Source organism: Scheffersomyces xylosifermentans (assembly GCF_036884685.1).
Source record: "Scheffersomyces xylosifermentans strain CBS 12540 chromosome Unknown RJT20scaffold_6, whole genome shotgun sequence".
Classification (NCBI taxonomy): Eukaryota; Fungi; Ascomycota; class Pichiomycetes; order Serinales; family Debaryomycetaceae; genus Scheffersomyces; species Scheffersomyces xylosifermentans.
In genome coordinates this window covers 1,065,445-1,087,482 of record NW_027042944.1, presented here as the reverse complement: position 1 = coordinate 1,087,482, position 22,038 = coordinate 1,065,445, and the positions used below count along the sequence as shown (strand labels likewise).

At 40.1% G+C, this 22,038-nt stretch overlaps 9 protein-coding genes and 1 non-coding gene across 10 annotated transcripts; 4 read left to right on the top strand and 6 right to left on the bottom strand. All coding sequences in view use genetic code 12, as the record gives it.

The window, feature by feature from the left end:
• Positions 1 to 819: 819 nt before the first annotated feature.
• On the bottom strand, positions 820 to 1,489 carry RPL12 (60S ribosomal protein uL11). Its single transcript, XM_064917600.1, has one exon. It carries the CDS (start codon positions 1,374 to 1,376, stop codon positions 879 to 881), a length of 498 nt encoding a protein of 165 aa, XP_064773220.1. The 5' UTR covers positions 1,377 to 1,489; the 3' UTR covers positions 820 to 878.
• A 1,017-nt stretch (positions 1,490 to 2,506) lies between these two features.
• On the bottom strand, positions 2,507 to 4,573 carry STE50 (Ste50p). The gene has a single exon (XM_064920634.1). The coding sequence runs from the start codon at positions 4,089 to 4,091 to the stop codon at positions 2,613 to 2,615; it is 1,479 nt and encodes a 492-aa protein (XP_064773219.1). The 5' UTR covers positions 4,092 to 4,573; the 3' UTR covers positions 2,507 to 2,612.
• Positions 4,574 to 5,933: 1,360 nt separating this feature from the next.
• RJT20DRAFT_54897 (uncharacterized protein) lies at positions 5,934 to 7,096 on the top strand. Its single transcript, XM_064920633.1, has one exon. It carries the CDS (start codon positions 6,143 to 6,145, stop codon positions 7,088 to 7,090), a length of 948 nt encoding a protein of 315 aa, XP_064773218.1. The 5' UTR covers positions 5,934 to 6,142; the 3' UTR covers positions 7,091 to 7,096.
• On the bottom strand, positions 7,097 to 9,820 carry RJT20DRAFT_54896 (uncharacterized protein). The gene has a single exon (XM_064920632.1). It carries the CDS (start codon positions 9,795 to 9,797, stop codon positions 7,104 to 7,106), a length of 2,694 nt encoding a protein of 897 aa, XP_064773217.1. The 5' UTR covers positions 9,798 to 9,820; the 3' UTR covers positions 7,097 to 7,103.
• Positions 9,821 to 10,984: 1,164 nt separating this feature from the next.
• Positions 10,985 to 12,188, top strand: RJT20DRAFT_129835 (uncharacterized protein). Its single transcript, XM_064917599.1, has one exon. It carries the CDS (start codon positions 11,020 to 11,022, stop codon positions 12,148 to 12,150), a length of 1,131 nt encoding a protein of 376 aa, XP_064773216.1. The 5' UTR covers positions 10,985 to 11,019; the 3' UTR covers positions 12,151 to 12,188.
• RJT20DRAFT_129834 (uncharacterized protein) lies at positions 12,176 to 13,671 on the bottom strand. Its single transcript, XM_064917598.1, has one exon. The coding sequence runs from the start codon at positions 13,556 to 13,558 to the stop codon at positions 12,275 to 12,277; it is 1,284 nt and encodes a 427-aa protein (XP_064773215.1). The 5' UTR covers positions 13,559 to 13,671; the 3' UTR covers positions 12,176 to 12,274.
• Positions 13,672 to 14,352: 681 nt separating this feature from the next.
• Positions 14,353 to 14,424, top strand: RJT20DRAFT_t119. Its single transcript has one exon. It is a non-coding gene; the product is annotated as a tRNA-Glu (tRNA).
• Positions 14,425 to 14,609: 185 nt separating this feature from the next.
• On the top strand, positions 14,610 to 15,546 carry RJT20DRAFT_129831 (uncharacterized protein). The gene has a single exon (XM_064917597.1). It carries the CDS (start codon positions 14,745 to 14,747, stop codon positions 15,360 to 15,362), a length of 618 nt encoding a protein of 205 aa, XP_064773214.1. The 5' UTR covers positions 14,610 to 14,744; the 3' UTR covers positions 15,363 to 15,546.
• On the bottom strand, positions 15,547 to 17,150 carry RJT20DRAFT_129830 (rhomboid protease). Its single transcript, XM_064917596.1, has one exon. It carries the CDS (start codon positions 16,734 to 16,736, stop codon positions 15,681 to 15,683), a length of 1,056 nt encoding a protein of 351 aa, XP_064773213.1. The 5' UTR covers positions 16,737 to 17,150; the 3' UTR covers positions 15,547 to 15,680.
• Positions 17,151 to 18,166: 1,016 nt separating this feature from the next.
• RJT20DRAFT_129829 (RNA-binding ribosome biosynthesis protein) lies at positions 18,167 to 20,846 on the bottom strand. Its single transcript, XM_064917595.1, has one exon. The coding sequence runs from the start codon at positions 20,773 to 20,775 to the stop codon at positions 18,214 to 18,216; it is 2,562 nt and encodes an 853-aa protein (XP_064773212.1). The 5' UTR covers positions 20,776 to 20,846; the 3' UTR covers positions 18,167 to 18,213.
• Positions 20,847 to 22,038: the final 1,192 nt, after the last annotated feature.

Genomic DNA, 22,038 nt, shown 5'->3' with positions numbered 1-22,038 from the left:
ATACTCTGGGAAAAGCCCATGGTTTCTTCCATGATGGTAAGTGGTTATGTAAGTGTCTAGTTATAGCTTATGTCTCTCCGCCGTCTAGTGAAACTATTTTTGCAGCTATCAAAATTTGAAATGGCCTTCAAGGGTCTAAAATTTTGTGCTTCCTATAACTAATTGAACTGATAATTCTTTGTATCTGATTCATCTCTGTTATCGTACATAGTTATTCGTTACCTGGTGGATTCTTTCTGTAGATCAGAAATTTACGTGGGGCAACTTTCACTAGCGTGCTATCTTATCGTGCCTATGTTCTACTTTACACATCTACAGTCTACCTCTCTACAGTCTACCTCTCTACGTGGAATGTGAGTTTTCAAGTGATTTTATTTTGCATTGTGTGATGTCCTGTTCGGATCTTTTTCGAATATGATTTCTGATTTCTGATGATTTCTGATCTGATATGATTCAATATAGATGAAAGCTAATGAAATGGACCGGATCATACCTACGGAGTAAAGGTATAATGGTGAGTAGTCAGCTATAATTGTTCTAGTTTGCACCAAAATAGGAACCAAATATAGCATTATCTATCGCACAAGGCAAAATTATAATGATTCGGCACCAGAGTGTTGGCAAACATTTTTAGAGAAAGCGGTTAATAAAGGATCAGGAGCGACCCTGGAATCGGTATCATCATAATCTTCATATCACACTCTTCAATCATATTCGTGTCACACAACCACAAATTTTCAACTTGTTTTCTTCACATTCTTCCACTATAGAGCACTACAATTAAAGCACGGATGTACTTTGATTGTGGAACTTCCAACAGTTTCTTGAACGTAAAATATCAATTAACCCTATTAAAACACTTTTGTACATAAATTAATTTAGTTTTCTGGAACATCAATTTCACCAGCGTTAATAGCATCGATGATATCGTGTGGGTTCTTACCCTCAACACGACATCCAACGGATTGAGCAGTACCCAAGATCTCCTTGGAAACGGAGGCTAAGGTCTTACCGAAGGACTTGTCCTTCATTTGTCTAGCAATTTCGTAGATCTCTTCCAATGGGATGTTACCAGAGTGCTTGACGTTCTTCTCCTTTTTTCTGTCTCTTGGTGGTTCCTTCAAGGCAGTGATGACTAAAGAAGAAGCAGATGGGACAACGGAGGCAGTGGCTTGTCTGTTTTGGATTCTCAATTGGACAGTGACCTTAATACCCTTGAAGTCCTTGGTGGCCTTGGCGATATCTTCACCGACCTTCTTTGGGGACAAACCCAATGGACCAATCTTTGGAGCCAAAGCGGAGGAAGCACCAACTTCACCACCGACGGCTCTTAAGTAAAGGAACTTAACTTCATTTGGATCGATCTTTGGAGGCATCTTGACGTTTACTTTATTGCTGGTTTTATAAAAAGCCTATACAAATCTTTTCTATTTCTATTATTATAAACTTCAACACTTGTATGAAATTTTTTTCCTCCTGCTAACGGCGGTATTCGAATTTTCATTTTTCACTGTACCTGTACATAGCCCTAGTGCCAAAGCGGAACGTTGCGAAGAGACTGTTAAGTATGTGTCATGTGACTTAGAGAGATGAGAGAGAAATTACAAAAAAAAAGACATTTGGTGAAGCGAGGAGAACGGAGATTGCGTGGGGGTCATGTGGGAGAGTCATACTAGTTAGGGCACAAGCCCTAATATCTATTAGAGACGCTAGATGGTCCGAGGAAGTGGGCAAAGGCCGGCCTGTGTGAGTGAGTGGTGTCATACTGTTAAGTATGAGAATAATAGTAGTAAGTTAAGTTCAGATGGTGTGTTTCCAGCAATGGAGGCTTTGCTAAGGGGGTTTGTAAGATGAAGATATGGTACAATTCGTCCGTTAATGTGGAGAAAAATGTAGGATTTGAACCGATACTGATACTCTTCGTAGAGCTGTAATGAGGAGAGTGTGTTACGATGAAATAGTTATGAGTAGAGCGAGGCTAGCACTAAGTATGTCCCCAACGGGGTAACTAATATTCCTTGTAGTTGTCTTATATGGTCTGCAATTTTGCAGCAAGTCGTATATGCTTGTATAACTTTGAAGTCAATGGTAACACCGTCCGGGTACGTTTACAGAAGAAGATCATACCTATGACCTACAACACCCTCCTTTCGTCAATTGCTGCTAAACGGGACTTGCTGCATCTTTTGCAATCGACGTGCATGAGTTGCAGCCACTTGTACATACAAAGGTTGAAACGGTCCGGTCTTAATGTTAACTTGTTTTGAGGTCCTATACAACACCCTAGTCATGGAAGACGATGATAGGGCACATTTAGGTGATATAATTTTGATTGAAAACCCCTTTGTGACGTCGTTTTCAGTTTCATTGTCATTCTTTATATGGAAGCATTACTACTAAAAAGAGGCTTCATAAGATATGGGCTTGGATTCATTCTTTTAAGAGTTGCAATTGATTCGCTAGTTAAAAGGTTACCGTTCCACTGTCTTACCCGTGATTCTTTACAAATCTGATCACTTATGAAGAAGCCATTGATACAATGTTTACTTTTATTCTACCTATTATATACCCAAACGCATTAAAAAATGTTTAACTAACCAAGTCTTGCATTCCTAGAGTGTTCCTCCAGGAATATCGCTCCCAATTCTGGAGTCTTCATACTCAACACCCGATGGCTCTTCTGCCATCGTAGTCGCTAACTGACGTAACATGATAGCTGGGTGTTTTCCCATTTCTTGGAGTTCTTTAAATATTACGACTGGTCTTTCGCCCAATTTCAAAATCCGCTCCTTGTCACCATAGCAAATGACCAACACATATTTGGACCAATCATCACGTGGAATATGGTGCCTCTTCATTGCCTGTTGCAAAATCTTCAAGCAAGAGTCGTCTGTTGAAGCTCTCAATTGCTTGAGAGGCTCGTTTGAAGCCGACTGCGATAAATTGCTCTTACCATGAGAGCCTTGCAGCGACCCTGACCCATACAGCTTTAAGGTCGGCTTAAGGAGAGTCGCTCCCGACAAAGTAGAAGAGGGATTGGTACCATTGCTATTACCATTTGAACTATTTATCATCGAGGCAATTGTTGGAGCGGCCCCAGATGACTTGGTTTCCACCAAACGAGGTCTTTGTTGAGTATCCATGTTACTATCGCTGACACTTCTATTGGCCATTGGGTTGGGGTTTCTTTGCAAAACAAAATCATTCTGAGCCTGAGATGTAAGCTTTGGTACAGTTTGTTGTACGACCTTAGCTGTACCTGTACTGATAATAGAAGCAGTTGAGAAGCGGTTGGAGTATGTAGGCGAAGGAGCTCCTGACGGGATACGGGCTGATGTAGTGCCATTACTGTTACTTCTGGCTACGCCGTTTCTGAGGGTAGATATGTTGCTACTGTTTCCATTCGTAGTGGAAAGAGCAGTATTGTTACTAGGAATAGTACCGTTGTTGAGATTATCTTTGTTGTTTGTAGTACCACTGAAATAATTGAGAGTGCCATCATCATGATCAGAGCCTCCAAATGGGTGTGTTGGAGACTCGTTGGTTGGCGTTGGAAGTGGTTTGGAATCCTTTAAGTGTCGTATCACTGGGATCAAGTCTGTTTTCAACTTGATGAAATTGTCATTCAAGCGTTTAAGATCCATTTGGTGGCTTGGGGAAATAGGTGACAGCACCTCCGATTGAGACAGAAGTGTCTGTTGACGCGCCATAACACTCATTTTGGTGAACATGTCCTTGACAAGGACGCTTGAAAGGGCAAGGGACTCATGGGAGATGTAGTTATTGTTAATATTGATACTATTTAACCGATACTCTGGATCATTGAGCGTTCGAGGCGGGTTCTTTTGGTAATGATTTGTGATAAGCTCGTTAATTGCTTTCTTGATAAGAAGTCTGGTGTGTAGGCTGATTATACCGAGTTCTTTCAAGTGTTCTGTGGTTAGGAAGGGAAGTAACGACCCATCGATATTGTTATCTAGGAAGAGGGAGCCCACGGACCGTTGGTCATCTGATACCACGGCGTTGACGTAGGACGAAACCTGTGCTGGATCCCATTGCAAGAAAGAGTCATTGGTAAGAGGCAAAGCCATTCTGGCGATGTGAACGATGAACAGAAACCAGTGACAAGATGGAGTTATAGATCGAGATCAAGATCTAGATCAAATAAACTTCTTTAGTTCGAATGGGCCACGTTAAACGCTATTTATATCGAAATTTTAGTGTTCCCGAAGCCGTGTAAAAGCACAGGGCTATATCTGTTAGTGTATAATGCAAGATAAGATGACGATACCTGTTCTTCACGGCGATGAAGTGTCACTTTTCAAAGCCTGTAGATGTTTCACACTGGAACCGGATGCCAAAGGGTGATCTGACAGCTGCGGAAAACGATGTTACAGAAGCAAATGCCAACTCAACCAGACAATGAAAGCGCAACACAAAATAAAGACGCCAGTACCAGTTAACCACGATCTGGTGAGAACTGGAGGTACTCGTAACAACCGGGTCTAGACGTAGGTTTTACGGCGATGAAAGCACAACGATCGTAACGAGCGAAACTTAACTATTCACTGGAACAATAGTCGTGATACTATAATAGAGTAGTACAATATAACGAAAAATAATGGTGATAATATGTACAATAGGAATAATATTGTGGTGGGTGGAATAATAATTGTAATTATTAATGGATAGTAGCCAAAATAGTACTGGTAATAAATGGGGTATTACTAGTGAGGAAGAGTACAGCAACTGGCGATAATTAATATTAATAAAATAATTTAGTCGTGGTAATATGGATAGCCGTGAGTCGAAGTCGTATAGTGGTAGTTAGTGGTAATAATAGTGATAATAATAGTGATAATAATGGTAGTGGTAGTATTATTAATGGTACTAGTAGCAATAATAATAATATTATTAGCTATAGTAGCAGTACTATTACCAGTGAAATATAAATTCAATACAATAAGTAGTACCTGGCCTTCTCTGTACTATCACAATTTTGTCAAGCAGTCCACTACAACAGTTACAATACGAAATCTCCAGGGATGAGTTGTTAATGACGCCCGTGCTCTCTAGATTCCAAAAGAATAATTCCCAAAGGCGAGAGACGGCTTCTATCCCTACTCGAGTCCTCCAGTCTCCTCGAGGCGTCTTCGTCTGTTGGCTTATGCTTGTGCTCTGGAACCGAGTTTACTATTGCTGCGGTGATGTTTCAGTTGTGATTGTAAAATTGACATGCATTTCGCATTTGTTTCAGAATTGACGCGAGAAAATACGAGCCGTCCCAATGCGGAGCTAAACCCGGGCTAATAGCAATGGGGACGAATAGGTGGGAGGAGAGTGCAACGAGAGAAGATAGATTCACATGGGTGAGGCAAATAAACTGGGAAGCGGGTTTGAAATAGAGGTCTGGGAGAGGCTCCAAATAACCATCCAACGTTGACTTGACAATTGCAACTGAAATCACGCTTAATCTTGCAGTTCAAGTGTGGTTCAATGGACCACGCCATAAATTGGATCAAGACCTAAACAATAGAACAGAACCGAATCCACCGCCATAGAAATTAAAAATTCCAAGAATGGGCATTTGTATTCGTCGTTTTTCTCTTTTCTTCCTCCCAGCGGCTTCTTCTTCGATTACAACCAGATCTATAATATGAATGGAAACTCAATGCACTGTCTATTTCCAGCCATTAATTTAGTCATCATCTGGAGAGGTTCTTTCTCTGGAAAACGTCTAAAATTAATTTCGCATCCATCGGAGCCACACGTTATAACAATACCGTGATATTACCAGGAAAACTAGGCAAACTAGGAAACCACGGCTATCCTCCGGATAGCCTTGTTGATAGCCCTGTAGATTTAACTTTGGAAGCAATATTGGCCCAATGTAAAGCACTAAATACAATTAAAACTCACTTAATTTTTACAGATAGCTATTCTTATTGTTCTTTCTCATCGGAAACACAGTTTTAACCCCGGGAATCGATACCTTGATACCTTCACACCTGTTTCTTGAATTGCTGCTGATCTTGTAGATAAGAAATTCGGCAACTTCGTACCGAATTGGCAGCCCTTTATAGTAGTTGTTTCCTTCTTTTTTAGGTGAAGAATCAGCAATTTACAAGAGATTCTTACCCCAATGGCTTCGGAATACGTTCTCAGCAAGCCTCAGGTCGGCGTAATCCATACCTATGGCCCAAATCTTACTGCGTTTGAGTTTACAACGACTCCTACCGAGCCTGCTCCAAATGTAGTCTTGTTTGTTGGAGGACTCGGGAATGGTTTATTAGATGTACCATACCTCCCTCCATTGGCCGAAAGATTACGATCTCTCAAGACAAGGGACGGAAACTGGGTTCTTATTCAAATCTTGATCCGTTCATCATACAGCGGCTGGGGTACGTCTTCTTTGCGTAATGATACCAGAGATATCAGTGCCTTGATCAAATACCTAAGAAGCCCAATAGGAGGAAATCGAAAGAAGATTATTCTTCATGGACATTCTACGGGATGCCAAGACACACTTGAATACTTATCAGTCAAGTCCTATGAACCAGACTTCGACTCAAGTGCTTCAGTTGATGGCGGAATCTTGCAAGCACCAGTTTCAGACCTGGAAGCCTTTAGATCAGTCTCTGGAATCCCAGAAGACAAGTTTGACCAATTGGTTAAGGTTGTAGAGGATGAATATCTAGCTCAAGGGAAGAAGAACGTCATATTACCAGAGAAGTACAGAAAGCTTTCGTTTTCAACACCAATTTCGGCGTATAGATTCCATTCTTTAGCAAGTAAAAGAGGAGATGATGACTACTTCTCATCGTATCTCACGGAAGAAGACTACAAGAAGTCTTTTGGCAAAGTAAAGAAACCCCTTTTGGTGTTGTATGGCTCAAAAGACGAATTCGTGCCTGACTACGTAGATAAGGAGAAGCTTGTGCTGGATTGGAAGCAGGCTACCGATCCAACCTTTTGGAGTCCCTTAAGCAAGCTTTTGAAAGGAGCCATTCATAACATCGGTCCGGGTTCCGATGAAGGTGCTGAAGCTGATTTTATAGAAACCGTCGTTTCTTTCATTCAAGATTTATAAATTTACTTACTTGTTAATTCTCATCCTCAATTCTATAAACACCAATTGATTTGATTAGGCCGTCGTAATATTGCTTTAAGCTTTGTTCTTCAGTCATTATAACATTGCTTTTTGGATTCCTTCGTTCAGATTTACTAAAGAATTTCAAGAAAGACTTGTGATTGCTGGAATGTTCTACCTCAATCTGTTGTGGTTCTTTATCTTTATTAATGGGATCGAGTCTTGAAATAAGAAACCTGGCTTGAGAATGATTTGTCTGGGAAAGGATTATTTTCGGTTCCAATTCCCTTTCTTCCTTCTGTAGTAAAGTTGTAATGAACTGCAATGGTGCCTTCAAGATTTCTGGTGGACTATCTACCAAGTCATCATTGTTTGAAGGATGCAAATTCATTTTGCTATTCTCTCCTGTGATTAAAAAGATCGTAATAGTGAATTTAGTATCCAATATTATAATGGTTCCTCCAGGATATTCCATGCAGCTAGTGTCTAGTGGTATCTCAATTGCATCTGCATCATTGAACTTGTAGAGCTTTGGTTGGATAACGGTAATTGATGAAAGATGACTTAAACGAAGAAACCATGAGTGATAGTATGCTGTTTCATCAGGACTCGAGTTAAAGACATTGATAAGATTTGCATTCTTCCTCAAGTTATACACAAGTGAAGGCACAAATCTGAAATGCTCGTTGACCTCATAAATCTGTTGCAACCTCAGGTAAGGATTTGAATCTTGGATATTGTGATTGACTTTCAACGAGAGGCCCCCAAAATTATATAAGAGCTTTATCACGATCTTATCCATCAACTTCACCAAGTCATCAAACTTTTCGTAACCCAATGTTGTGTCAATCTTATTTATTAATAGTCTTGCAAGCAAAAGTACCCAGCACTCCTGGTCAAAACTCATTAATAGTTCATGTTCCTTCACTATTTCACTTTGAGAATGTACTATCTTTGTCGTTCCATTCGATAGTGGAATTGGGTTTCGAAGAAGGACTGAAAGGCTTGTTGGTCTCTTTATAGTAGTTACTCTCATTTTCCAGTTTCGTTCTTTAAAGTCCCAATACTTTAGTTGAAACTGAATATATACTTCCGTTGTACCTTTGTCATTTAGCTCACGAGAAGAACGAGCAGTATTCATTTCGAAGAATACACTCAAAGTGTCAAGGGCGGTTAGAGCGTTAAAATGCCATCTGTTTGTAAAGTTCTTCTTCGTTAGCGCTGAATCAAATCCTGACAAACTGTCCGATATCTTTTCATTATGGCTGCTGTACAATTGATGTGTCTTAGAATACGATGAAGGTAATGAGTAACCACCACTGAAAATCATTCTAGATAGCTTTAAATCTTTTGATGTCATAACTGTTAGAGTGTTCTTGTACCAATAGTTATCAACTTTAACACTTGAAAGAAGGCTTCTCTTAAAATGTGAATTGTCAAAGGTCTCATATAAGAATATCCTTCCCATTGTTTTCTCCGCAAGCGATTTCATCTCATACATCCCGACCTGATCTAATGATCCAGAATACAAATCTATACTCCATTGTGGAGCAGTTCCAGGAATATCATATTCTGTTGACTTTGTAGAAGAACTTCTTGTGATTAAATAAGATTTTTCTACTGATTGACCGCAAGCAATATATGATATTGCTTCATAGAATCTCAGCGACGAGGAGAAATGAGGTGCATTTAGATCCTGGACATCCTTATGTGATCTTATAGTTTCTTTCAAATCAGGATTCACAATAAGTCCAGGATAATTCGTACATGGGCCGCTTGAAAGAAAAATCACTTTCCCTAGAAGATTTTTGTAAGAAGCTTGTGCTAATAAAACGCTAGTAATGAAGTGTGCTAGACCTGAAGATCGTGAAGCCTTGTAAGAGTTCGTAAATCTTGGTTTAAGAGATTTGAATGCTTCTATAATCTTTGGCTTGTTCGTATCATTGAGCTCCATTAATATGTTTTGACGTACCAATTCACTTTGTCTGAAGTCATAAGGTAAGGAATCCTCCCTTAGATTTAACCTACGAAAGATTTGAAGAACCCATTCTCGATCAAAAAGGCTCTTGTAGCTCTTTGAAGTACCATTTAGAAAGTCTTTTGGGAAACTGGTATACCACCCGCTTCCAAAGTTCAAAATATTCACGCTTTCTTCGTAGCTAATCAAACCAACTAGGCTATTTTTAGGTAGACTCTCTACCGTCTCTAATAACGACTCTACCAATTTCTTGAAAGTACTATCTCCAGCATTATCAACATGCTCATAAACATCAACCACAAACAAATAAGCAAAGGGCAAGTCCTCTTGGACCTTTTCAGAGATTTCCTCCGGTAATTGATATTCGATAGTTGAAGAAGTCTGTTGCAATTCAATGGGCCATTCTGAAGTTGCAGCCTTTGCTTCAGGAACCCAATCCACCGTTGGCCAGAATGACAACTTCTCACAAAACGGACACCACCATTTCTTGTTCACTCTGTCAACCTTGATGTGTGGGCTGATCAAGTTTCCACACGATCCACACGAGATCGGGTGAACATTACCGGCACAAGGAATTGGTTGTGAAACCTCACTTCTCTTGTGTAAAGGCTGGTATAGACATCCTAAAGGTGTGGATAATCTAGACGCTTCCAATCTCGTAGACGGGAACAAGTTCCAATTGAATCTCACGCCATCACTGTCTTCAATTTGCATGAACCTACTACTCATTAGACCTGATACACAGTTGCAATCTCCAATATCACTCCATTGTATAATTCATTTCCGTACTACTGAACCATAGTTAGTGATAAGAGACGGGTCGTGCGCGAACTGAAAAGTTTTGGGGTTATCGATGATTGCAACCATGGGGATGTGGAGTAGGTAGAGACAGGGGCCGTTTCTAGAAGTTAGAGTGGGAAAAACCAGTGAGGATGAAGAAGTTAGCAAGCAAGTAAGTAGCAAGCGAGAGAAGCAAAGAAGTATGGAGTTTTGTTAAAATTGGATGTTTTTTTTGATTACTATGGCTTCATTGGCTGCTATATGGGTTGGAATAGTCCATTACAAAGTATGGAAGAATACGCCATATGACTTGTGATTAATGAGTCAAGTCCAAGATATTTGAAAAAAAGAAGTGGAGATTAAGAACAATAAGTTCCTGAATTGCAATTGTCAGGTGCAAGCATATTTTCTTGGAAATTAAATCACTATGGTGGCAGGAATATACTGTTGATTTGTATCGGACCGGATACCGGAGGGCTTTCTCCGAAACTTGACATACTCCAATATTGAAAACAATTGTAAAAACCATATTACCTCCTCGAGACCAGCTTCCCTAGAAAACATGGAATTATTGAACCACGACGCTAAAACCTACACAACACACCTGTCCCTCCTCTAGTCCTCTCATTCTCTCATTCTCTGTCGTTCTCTCGCCTCGTTAATGTGGTTTCAACGATGGTATCATCTTACAATAATTTGATGCATATTTCGTAATGAGCATGGATATGCCCTTGTCTCGGTCGTAAGCCTCCTGAACTGGTGCAACAATGCCAACAAAACAACGCCAACAACCCCAGAATGAGCTATTAGTAATCGTCCCTGGTCCCAATCCGGACCTACCCCCGAACATCGAACTATCAGCAGATCTAACCTTAATTTAGCCCTTGTTCCTGTCCATTGTCCCTGATCTTGCCTCTTGCAACATCCTTCTGTGGTGTCAATGCCACAATTGTGAAATGATGCAAAAAAATTCCTCCGATAGTGAGGGAATCGCAAAATCAGATAACATGCACGATGCCAAATTAGGCAGCCATGGTTTTTGCAGTAAATCGCTGTGGATGGAGAAAGGTTGGTATATATAAGATAGCTATCTGCTTGGGATAGAAACAGCATTTGGAAGAGAAATATCATTAACAGAAGAGTTTTACACCAGTAATCCACCCTTTTCACAATGGCCCCAGTTCGTTACAGCAACCCAAACACCGTCTACAGTAGAGTCCACGACGAAAACGACGAAGAAGGTCTCTTGACCGTCGCCAAGGAACTCACCTTGAAGTCGTCCAACCCAGAGTATTTGCCAACCTGGAACCAGAATGAAAAATATGAGCCTTTGAAGTTCCAGCCTCACATTGACGCCGGTTCCAGAGCCGACCCTAAATTGCCAAACTTGTTCAAGAAGGGAACCAACTACATCAAGAAGAACATTACCCCAAAGTTGGGAAGTGAGATTTACGATGTCCAATTATCCCAATTGGACGACGCTGGTAAGGACGAATTGGCCTTATTTGTTGCCCAAAGAGGTGTTGTTGTCTTCAGAAACCAAGACCTCGCTAGCAAGGGTCCAGGATTCCAAACTGAGTTCGGAAGACACTTTGGTCCTCAACACATCCACCCAACTTCCGGTGCTCCAAAGGGCCACCCAGAGTTGCACATTGTTTACCGTCGTCCAGATGTCAAGGACCTCTTTGAGCACAGAACCAACTTGGTCGGTTTCCACTCTGATGTTACCTACGAGTTGCAGCCACCAGGAACCACTTTCTTAGCTATTGTTGAGGGTCCAGAGTCCGGTGGTGACACTCTTTTCGCTGACACTGTTGAAGCTTACAACCGTTTGTCCCCAGCTTTGCAACAAAGATTAGAGGGATTGCACGTCTTGCACAGTGCTGTTGAACAAGCCAACTTCTCTAGAAAGAACGGTGGTGTTGTTAAGAGAGCTCCAGTTCAAAACATCCACCCATTGGTTAGAACCCACCCAGTTACTGGCCAAAAGGCTCTTTTCGTTAACCAAGGTTTCTCCAGAAAGATTGTTGAATTGAAGGAAGAGGAGTCCGACAACTTGTTGACCTTCTTGTTGAACCACATTGCCAACTCCCACGATTTGCAGGCAAGAGCCAAGTGGGAGCCAAACACCGTTGTTGTCTGGGACAACAGAAGAGTTAACCACTCCGCTATCTTAGACTGGGACACTTCTGAATCCAGATTGGCTTACAGAATTACTCCTCAAGCTGAGAGACCAGTCTACGACTTGAAGGACTTGAACAAGCCTGACGAGAACCACTTGTACGATGGCCCAGACTACTAAATAGTTTATATTTGAAGTGATTTCCAGGTGAAGTCAGCAAAATAATTTTATTTCTTTACAATTTTTCAAATAAACAAACTATGGCCTATCATAAGAATAACTTAAGTAGAATAACTCAATTATTTTAAGCTTTGAAGGGTTTGAAGTCGTATGTTAGCTTATGATCTGCTCCTTTTACCAAAGCACAGCTTCCCATATCCAATTTAACCGGTAAAGCTTCAGGCCTGATATCGAAATCAAAAATATCAAGGGGTACACCAAGAGTCGTACAAGCATTGGGAACATCAACGATTCCTGCAATATGTCCTTCTATTGGAGCACTTGATAACAACAAGTAGATTTGATAATCGGTGTAGCCATACCGTCTTAAATATTCAATGGCTCTAATACAAGCTTGTCTATAAGCTGTTGTAGCACATAAGAACTCTTGCTCTCCCTTTTCATTAACCGAGAACCCTTCAAAGGTCAAATATCTTGATGGGCCATAATGATTTTGAACATCGCCAGGAATGAAGATTGGAGACTTCAAAGCTAGTCTTTCCATTCCTCCAGGGATGATACTAGTTTTAATAGTAAGGACTCCTGCCATTTCAATAGCACCACAGAATGAGATTTCACCGTCACCTTGAGAGAAATGCAAATCTCCTACTGATAGCTTTGCTCCTTTCACATAGACCGGGAAGTAGCATTTGGAGCCTCTGGAAAGATTTTTGATATCGCAGTTACCTCCATGTTCTGGTCTTCCTGGGATAGTACGAGCTCCTTCCTTTGCTATTTTGTCTATCAAGTCACCTTCAGCTGAACCACAATGGGCATTAATAGGTTCTGGAAGATTAGCAACTGAAGTATCGTGAGCATGTTGAATCGAATCTTTTAATTCGCCTTCACGGCTATTCCATTCCTTCAAAACTGCTTCAGAAGGAGCTGTGCCCATGATACCAGGATGGATTAGACCAGTGAATTTAGTATGTGGAATATGTCTTGAAGTGGCATGGATTCCTTCGAAGTCGAAGATTGCTTTGGCTGCCTCGGGATAGAATCTATCGAGGAACCCTCCACCATTGCTCTTATGAAAGATCCCACAATAACCCCATGGTTGTCTATCAAGAGGTTGAACATCTTTTATCTCAACCACAAGAACATCGCCGGGAAGTGCCCCAGTTATATTAAAGGGCCCTGACAAGTAGTGAATACGAGTCAAATCAACATCTTTTATATCATCTGCTGAATCATTGTTGCCGATTTGGTTTCCGGTCCAGTCTAAGCATTCAATCTTAACAGTTTCACCCGGTTCGATGGTTTCAGAAAAGGGTACGTCTGGATGCCATCTGTTGTGGACTTGAGGTTGTGCATCGCCTGGTTTGGTCAAGTCCACCTTGGTGACATATCTGATAGGATTGGGAGACATCTTTTTAAACTTTTCAGATTGCTGCAAATTTCCAACCTAATTATTATTTAACAAAGGTTCCAAAAAGAGAATACCCGCTGAAAATATTAAATAGCACGGATAAATTTATGTATATTTATGTAGACAAGTAATGCGTTTCTGTATTTATATATTTTCTAGACTTCACAAAGTTAAGAAGGTGACAAAGGAGTAAATGTCTCTCCTCTTATCTAATAACAGACCCGGCCCTATTGTATGGGCCGATTGTTCAAACTCCGCACCCCCAATTTCCTATCTTGTAAGGGTTGCGTTTAAGCGATTCCGCGTCCCAAGCACATGGCACTGATAAGGGATTGGACCAATGGAGGGACTTGGAGGAGGAATTCGGTATGGTTCTCCACAAATGGTGTCGGAATGGGTATCTAGAACAGGATTGGATATCAGAGTGAATTCGAATGAATTGGGTCGATGTGGTTTGGAGTTTTGTCTGGGGGGGCACCGGAGAATGGATTTTTCGTGGGGTTGCTTCTTGGGGAGAGAGCAATGAAACGTAAGATTTGCTCTGAAGGAAACCTTGCGAAGAGGAAATATGTAAGAAATTCGCCTTTCGACAAAAAAATCAACCCAAGCTGTAGTCTCCATATTAATCACCAAATTTGGAATAATCCTTCTGAAAATACAACCAGTGTCCGAAGACAAGCCGCCGGCTCCATATAAATTTAGCCAGATTGCACGTGATTTAAGAAATGCACGTGTCTTTGATCACGTGCAAATATTGCGACCCCACAAATCACAGCATGCAAAACTATATATAATCCGATATAGTGTAACGGCTAGCACGGTTCGCTTTCACCGAGCAGACCCGGGTTCGACTCCCGGTATCGGAATACTTTTTTTTTGGATTTCTTCCTTCTAAACATGCTTCAGTTCCTGCTCTATATCCCCATTGGCCATACAATCTTCCCCATTATTCACATCTAAAGTAACACCTTTAACATCTGAAGATGCGAATAACTCGGAATTTTTCAATTTTTCAATTTTTCAATTTTTTAAAGAGCCTAAAGTCACGTGCCTTCAATGAGCATCGCAGCTTTTTTTCACTTTTACTATGTAAGAAGGTGTAGAATATGGAGTTATCGATGTAGATTTGTTTGATATTATTGATATTATATTGATCTTAATTTTCTGGAAAGTGATACACCGCAAGATGGCACCTAGACAATCACAGACTGCCAAAAGAAACAAGGCTCAGAACAAAACTCGATCCAGTGAATCAGAGGTATTCTCTGATTCCAAGGCTAGAAACTTGTTAGCAAACCAACCTAAGTTGACACCAAAGTCTAAGGTACGGAAGTTGTCTAAAAGTGCAGTAAAAAAACAGCAGTCTAAGATAAGGTTATATGGAGCTAAGAGTGGGAAAGAATACCGTGAGGACCAGTTGGAGGTTCCAGCCCTTAATATGGCCATTACTCCTGGTGTTCAAGCCAAGAAAGGTAAAAAGGGTAAGAAATTCGTTGCTGACAACGATTCCTTGACTTTATCCAGATTGGTGAAGTCGATCAACGACAAATATGATGAGGTAAATGAAAGTAAATTGGAAAAATCTAGAAGATTGGAGGAATTACGTGACTTGAAGAGACAAGAAATAGAAAGAAAAGAACAAGAGAAGATAGCTAAGTTGGAGGGTAAGAAGGGAGAATTGAAGAGTAAGGCTTCTGTAGCCAGGGCAAGCAGAAGAAAGAACGCCAAAGCCAGCAGAAAGGCTGAAGAGGAAGCAGAGTCTCAACCAAGTGGTAAGAAGAGAAAGGCTGTTTCCTTTGCCTAAAGCTTTAACTATAGCTTTAATCCACATTGACTAGCTAAGTATTAGCTTCCAAATATGCATTTTTCATTCCCGTCATCATTGTCTTGACATTCACTACAGCATTTCATTTGTATACTATAATTCGGCTTTTTGTATATACATATATAGACTTTAGTTCTTCAAAAGAATAAGTACAATCTTTTAAATGTTGTAGCTTTTATATAAGGAGATCTCTATTCTATCGAGGATCTTCGGGCATAACCGTAGGGTTGCATCCAATAAGAATATGTACAAGGTAGTAGGATGGTGCTAACTCTGGGTTGAACTGCATTAATAGGCTTAAAATCTGAATGCAGATCTTCTTCTTTGCATAGCTTCCTTTCTCTTTTTATTGAACCACCAACCGTAAACAAGACCGACGACTGAACCGCCAAGATGAGCAGCGTAGTCATAAGTTCCCCATCTCAAGATAGTTCCCGCAAGATTCCAACCAGTCAAACCCAAAAACAAAGTCCAGGCTCCACCGGGAATAGGGATGAAGAAGAACCCAATTGGCGCATTTGGGAACAAATAAGAGAATGTACCTATAAGTGCAAATACAGCACCGGAAGCTCCCAACGAAGCTACTCCCAAAGAAGTCCTCATCAAGGTTGGTAATGCTATTGAAATAAACGAAGATACTACAGCAGCATTAAGGTACATCACAGCGAAGTTAGACACTCCAATAGCTACGGCCAATGTCGTACCGAATGACTGTAATACAAACATATTCACAAACAAATGCATGAAGCTTTGATGGGAAAAGGCCGATCCCAACATTGCCCAATTCGATCCAATACGGTCTTTGACTAGAAGTCCGTACCTATGTACAAATCTGGAAAATTGGGGACTTTTCCACATGAGAAAGACACCACCATTAATGGCTATCAATGCGTAGACGAAAGCAGTTGGGTTTCTCTTGAGATATGCTAATGGTGTGTAGTCAAAGAGATATGGAGTTACGACGGTTGTTCCAATACAGAAAAGAGCCGTGAAGATTGCTGGGCGCTTGAGTTTGTCCCAATTGGTATTATTATAATATCTGTTGTACTGTCTCCAAGTATTGTTTCTGGAATAGGTTCTTTGAAAAGCACGGGAAATGGAGGTCCTCGAAAAGGCAGCGAGCGATGGCTTTCCAAATGGTATCAATGATGACTTGAGAATCTCGGTGTTGGATCTCAAGTAGTTGTTGAGCTGATGAGATGTAAATGTAACCGGAGATTTCGGTTGGTTATGAAGGGTCTTGGGGATGTTCTTGAGCGACAAAGAAAGGATGTTGGAGTTGTTGAAGAAGTTGACCTTTTTTAATGACGACGAAGACACTGAAAAGGGTCGAAGAAGGGTAAGTTTCGACATTCTGGGTAACTGCTATTGAATATGAAGGCGATGGCGCGTCTCTTGGTGAAAGCAAATGGCAAATGGCAAAGGCAAACTAAAGGCTTAACAAGTTCTTGATAAGTGGACCTTTTGGCGTTACTGAATTAATGACGATAAAAGAAGTATCGAGATCAAGGATGAAAATACTATTTCAATGGAGTATCATATATATATAATATATTTGTAGCAATGATCAAGTAATGGTACTCTCAATATATTACTAGTACTAGTAACGGAAGATCAACTAGTAAGATAAGAACCACTTTACTTCGTATAAACGTAACGATAAAACAAAAAGAATACTAATACAGTACTAGCAATACGATATTGTGTACTACTACGAGATATCACAAGATGAACACCACCAACAGTTATATATGATATACAAATGATAAAGAAAGAAAGAAAGAATGAATGAATAAATTCATTAATTACAAATTACATTTTCCATACATCACTAAATTTACTCCACACAGCGAGAAATGACATTGGAAGTGCCACTAAATTTTGAATTTACGTTGTCAAATAGTGAGAAGTGTCACTAAAATTACGGTGTGAGAAAGAAAATAGCCTTTAGATTTACAGTGGCAGCTCCGTATATTTTTAGTGAGCAATCCAATGGAATTACGGGAGGAAGTAAGCAAAAAACTGTCCCAATGTTGTACAGAATTGCCCCCACTCTATTAGAGTCTCACTAATTTCTCACTAATTTCTCATTAATTTCTGGAGCCCTAGCAATAAACATAGAGACCATAAGAAAGATATCGGGATACTGGTAAAAGTTGGTGGTATAGTTATTTTTTTGAAAAGAAAATCAAGAGTTACTACACGTCATTTGATCTTCCCCTCTCTTCATTGAAATCTTAGTCGTGAAAATTTCTCTGCTTTGTCCTTTTGCATTTATCTCTGGTGGGTGTGAGTTCTTCTGTGATTTTTGCAGCCTATTAAGAAGACCCGAAATGCTTGCAAATAGAGTGCCACAGTCGAATATAAGATCTTAATCCTAATATATGTTGTATTAGAAGTGCCTTAATACCCTAAAGGCAAATATGCGTGGGCATTTTGGGACCAAAATTATCCTAATTAGCACTATTTTAGAGAGTAATGCCAAAGTGTTTATAGTGTTTGGCTTGTACTATTTAGGAAGAATTACTAGAAAGATCAAAGACACTTAAGCGTATTTCCTTTTGCTAAAAATTACCCTTGGATACTATAATTTTAGGTTCCCTAGAGTAATAATTACTATTAAAGAGAATTTTGCAGCCTTAATTTGTGGGAGCCTTACTTCAGTTGCCTCTTTCCAGAATACACAAACGTTGTCACTTTAGACGGAGACAGATCACACTTTCCCCTAGTAGGCCAATACTACAATATTACCCTAAAACCCCTATAGCTCACTAATTGCTCATGTTCCGAAAATGTTTTATTCTCCTTTCTATTATTAATATACACTAATCTATAAAGCTTCAAACTCATCCTCCTTCTCTTCTAATTCAATCTTTCCCTTTCCGGTTAATCTCGCAGCAGCCAACTGTTGAGTAGCTACTTGCTTTCTAACCTTCTTGGTCATCTTTTCAATCTCTGCCTCCGCATCATCAGCATCTTGTTCAGCAAATTGCATTACCAATCTTCTTCCAAGTAAATGGACACCTTCCAATTGGTTCATTGCATTTTCTGCCTCCTTGAGCAAGTTGAACTCCACAAAAGCGAAACCTCTGGCGGATTTGTCGAACTTCTTTGGAACCCTGACGGATTTCAATTGACCAAAAGCGCCAAACAATTCCAAGATATCCTTTCTGGTTGCTTCGAATGGCAAGTTCTTGATGATAATCTTACTCGTGGCATTTCCAGATTTTCCAGCCTTAGCATTGTTATTACTACCAGTTCCTTGTCTGTGAGATAACTTCAATTGTAATTTGTGACCGGCTAAGACGTGACCGTCTAAAGCGGAAATAGCAGTATTGGCTTGTTCCTTGGTTTTGAACTCAGCAAAGCCAAAACCCATGCTTAATACACCACCAGCATTCTTAGGATCTGGTTTAGTCTTAACAGTAGCAACCACAAATCCTGAAAGTGGTTTGAAGAGCTCTGTCAATTCTTGTGCTGTAGTTGAAAAGTTCAAGTTCTTGACAAAGATAGAGACAGTTGGTCCCTCGATTGCATCTTCGTCTTCTTCGTGTTTAGAAGATTCTCCCAACACATCGCTAGCTGTGACCTTGGCTTCTACTGCAGTCTCAGCCTTTTCTTGCGGTTCGCTCACAAATTCGTTCGAAGAGGGTTCACGAGTGAATAAATCCTTAGGACCCTTCTCTAGATATATGATACTCTTCTTGAATCTTCTGTATGCTAACTTTGTAAATGCAGATCTAGCGGATGGAGCATCACGGAACTCAACAATGGCAATAGTTCCAGCTGGAGGCATCAACATTCTCTTTAATTCACCATAGGCAGAGAACATCTCACTAATCTCTTCAATGGTCGTTCCATAAGGGAAGTTTTTAACTAAGATAATTTTGTCGTCTCTCTCTTTCTTGTCAAAAGTTGTTAAATCGACACCTCTATCTTCAAAGTATTTTCTAACATCACCAATAACATGAGCTTCAGCCAATGCTTGCTTCACAGCAGAGTTCGAGTTTTGAGGGTCTATTAATTGTGATTTGGAGACACCCATCTTGGCGGCTACAGATTCTAACACAGCATCTGAGTTCATGAAGAGAGAATTCCAACTGAATTGACTCTTGGATGCTTGTGCCTTCTTCTTCAACTCACGTTGCTTTTTCAATGGTAAATTCTTTAAATCGAATTCGTCCATTCTATGGTCCTTCTTCTTCTCTCCTGGTAAAATATGCAATAAACGTCCTTGGAAGATCTGTTTGTCCAATGCTTCGTAGGCAGATACAGCATCCTTGCTGTTGACAAACTGAACGTAGACAAAACCCTTGGATTTTCCGGTACGTGTGTCTACAGCAATGTGAACTTCTTCAAGAGGTCCGTATTTCTCGAATAATTTACTGAATTCAGCCTCAGTGGATTCGTATAGGATGTTTCTGATGAAAAGACGGCCAGTTTCGGCGATCTTAGATGCAGTTTGTTCTTCAAATGATACTTCAGGTTCTACTGGTATTGGAGCAGGACGTCTTCTTGGTGGAGCAGTGGTATCTACTTCTTGTTCAGGATCTTCTTTGATACCAGAATCATTTTGTTCTGTAGATTGAGCTGGACGATCCCCATTTTCAGCGATACGGATTCTTCTGGATTTCAACCAGTCCAAATCTGAGACATTCTCATCAGCAGCGGTCTTTGGTTCTTCTGAGTTCTCATCTGCAACTTCGGCCTTGCTTAATGCACTGAAATCCATCATTTGTTCATCTTCATCATCATCATCGCGCTTTGGGCCAGCGAAATCATCGTATTCGTCATCACTTTCTGCTTCAATGGCTTGTTTCACTTCAAACTTTTCACCTAAGTCCTCTTTTATGCCTCCGTCTTCCCTGGCTAATGCTTCTTCCAATGCCTTTGCTGAAGGAGCACCAGATCCATCCGCGATGGCATCATTGGCCCATGATTTTACTTGGTGAGAAGGCTTCATTACTTCCATGAATTCTCTCAATTTTGGATTACTGGCTATTTCATCGTCTATAGTAGAGACTTTTTCTCTCTTTTGTTTCTTTAATTTGTGCTGTTCTTCTTGTTGTATCAATCTTTCTTCTTGTTCTCTCAATCTGTCTTCATTCTGTCTTCTTTTCTCCTTGAACGAGAGGGGCACATTTGGGTCTGAAAACGTCTTTGCCAACTCCACGTCAATTCTAGCGGTATCTATGAATGATTTGTCGAAGAACGAAGCGGCTTTTTCGGCATCTTCGTACGATTTGTACCCAATGAATGCAAATCGTCTTGATTCTCCGTTTCTCTTTTTCATGAGTTTAACATCGGTAACACTTCCATGTTTGCCGAAGTAATCCCTCAACTTTTCTTCGGTGTAGTATTTGGGAAGGCCCTTAACAATCAAACGTGACATCTTCTACTGTCAATTACTTTATCCAAATTAAACCCGAGTACTTATTCTACCATAAGACAGTTAATGGTTCTTCTCTTCTCTTCTATTAAAACCGTTCCATAGTTAAGAGAACTCATCTGCGATTTCTTTTTTGCAGGCAGGAACAGAAAAAAAAATGAGCCGCACGCCGCAAGGTGTTGCAAAGATGGTGGTGGCGGTGGTAGAGAGGAGGAGGCTATTTAGTGGAGAGAAGGTATTCTTTAAAGGAGGAAATATGATGGCTGCGATATATGAAGCAAAATTAGAAGTCTATTATATAGTAGTATATGATATAGAGGTGGATGTTTATGATAAATGTGAAAGGAAGAGATGTATATCATGGATATGATATTGGGTGGATATAATATTTTATGTATATGATGTATTTGATTTATATGATGCAAATGATGGATATGATGGATATGATGCACATAACATATAATGTATATGATGTATATGATGTATATGATGTATATGATGCAGATGTTATATATTGTATATGATGTATATGATGTGCATAATATATATTGTATATGCTAAGTATGATGCAGATGATATAGAGAATAGATAAGAGAGGCCAATTTTTGTTGTGGGAATGGTAAACCAGAGAACTTGGACGTTATAGACGAATTGATGTAGATGTAGACTGTAGAGTGAAGGGAGACGGAGTAGAGATAAAGTACATAGTGTATCCAAGTTCGATTTGCTAGTTTACCTTTATCGTGAAATATCAATAGTTGTCACTACAAATTCATATGAGGTGAGACCAGTGCTGACGGTTTGAAGCCTAGGGATGTTAGTAGAAATACAGTAGTAGATGTTGTAGTACATGGAAATGGTAAAAGTTGAGGTTAATAACAAGTTGACTTTTCGACATTAAGCTACTCTGCAAAAGCTATAGTTTTGACACCCCACTAGTATAGAATTAAGAGAACATGGACTATAAACTACAAAAAAATCTGACATTTACAAAACCAGCTCTGCTTCAACGCATCTTCCAATACCGCAATGAACTAAGGAGTTCCGTAATCGTCAAATCATCTACCCCTTCAAAGTTACGAACTTGGATAGCATCACCAGAGTCAAAAAAAAAAGAGCTGCGAAATGCGAATGCGAAATGCGAATGCGAAATGCCATTTGAGAAAGGCGGTCCCGATCAACAGCATATGAAATTAACCAACATATAAATCCGCCAACTAAATTCTATCACCAACCGCCCCTCTCTATGAGCTAAATAATAACTCC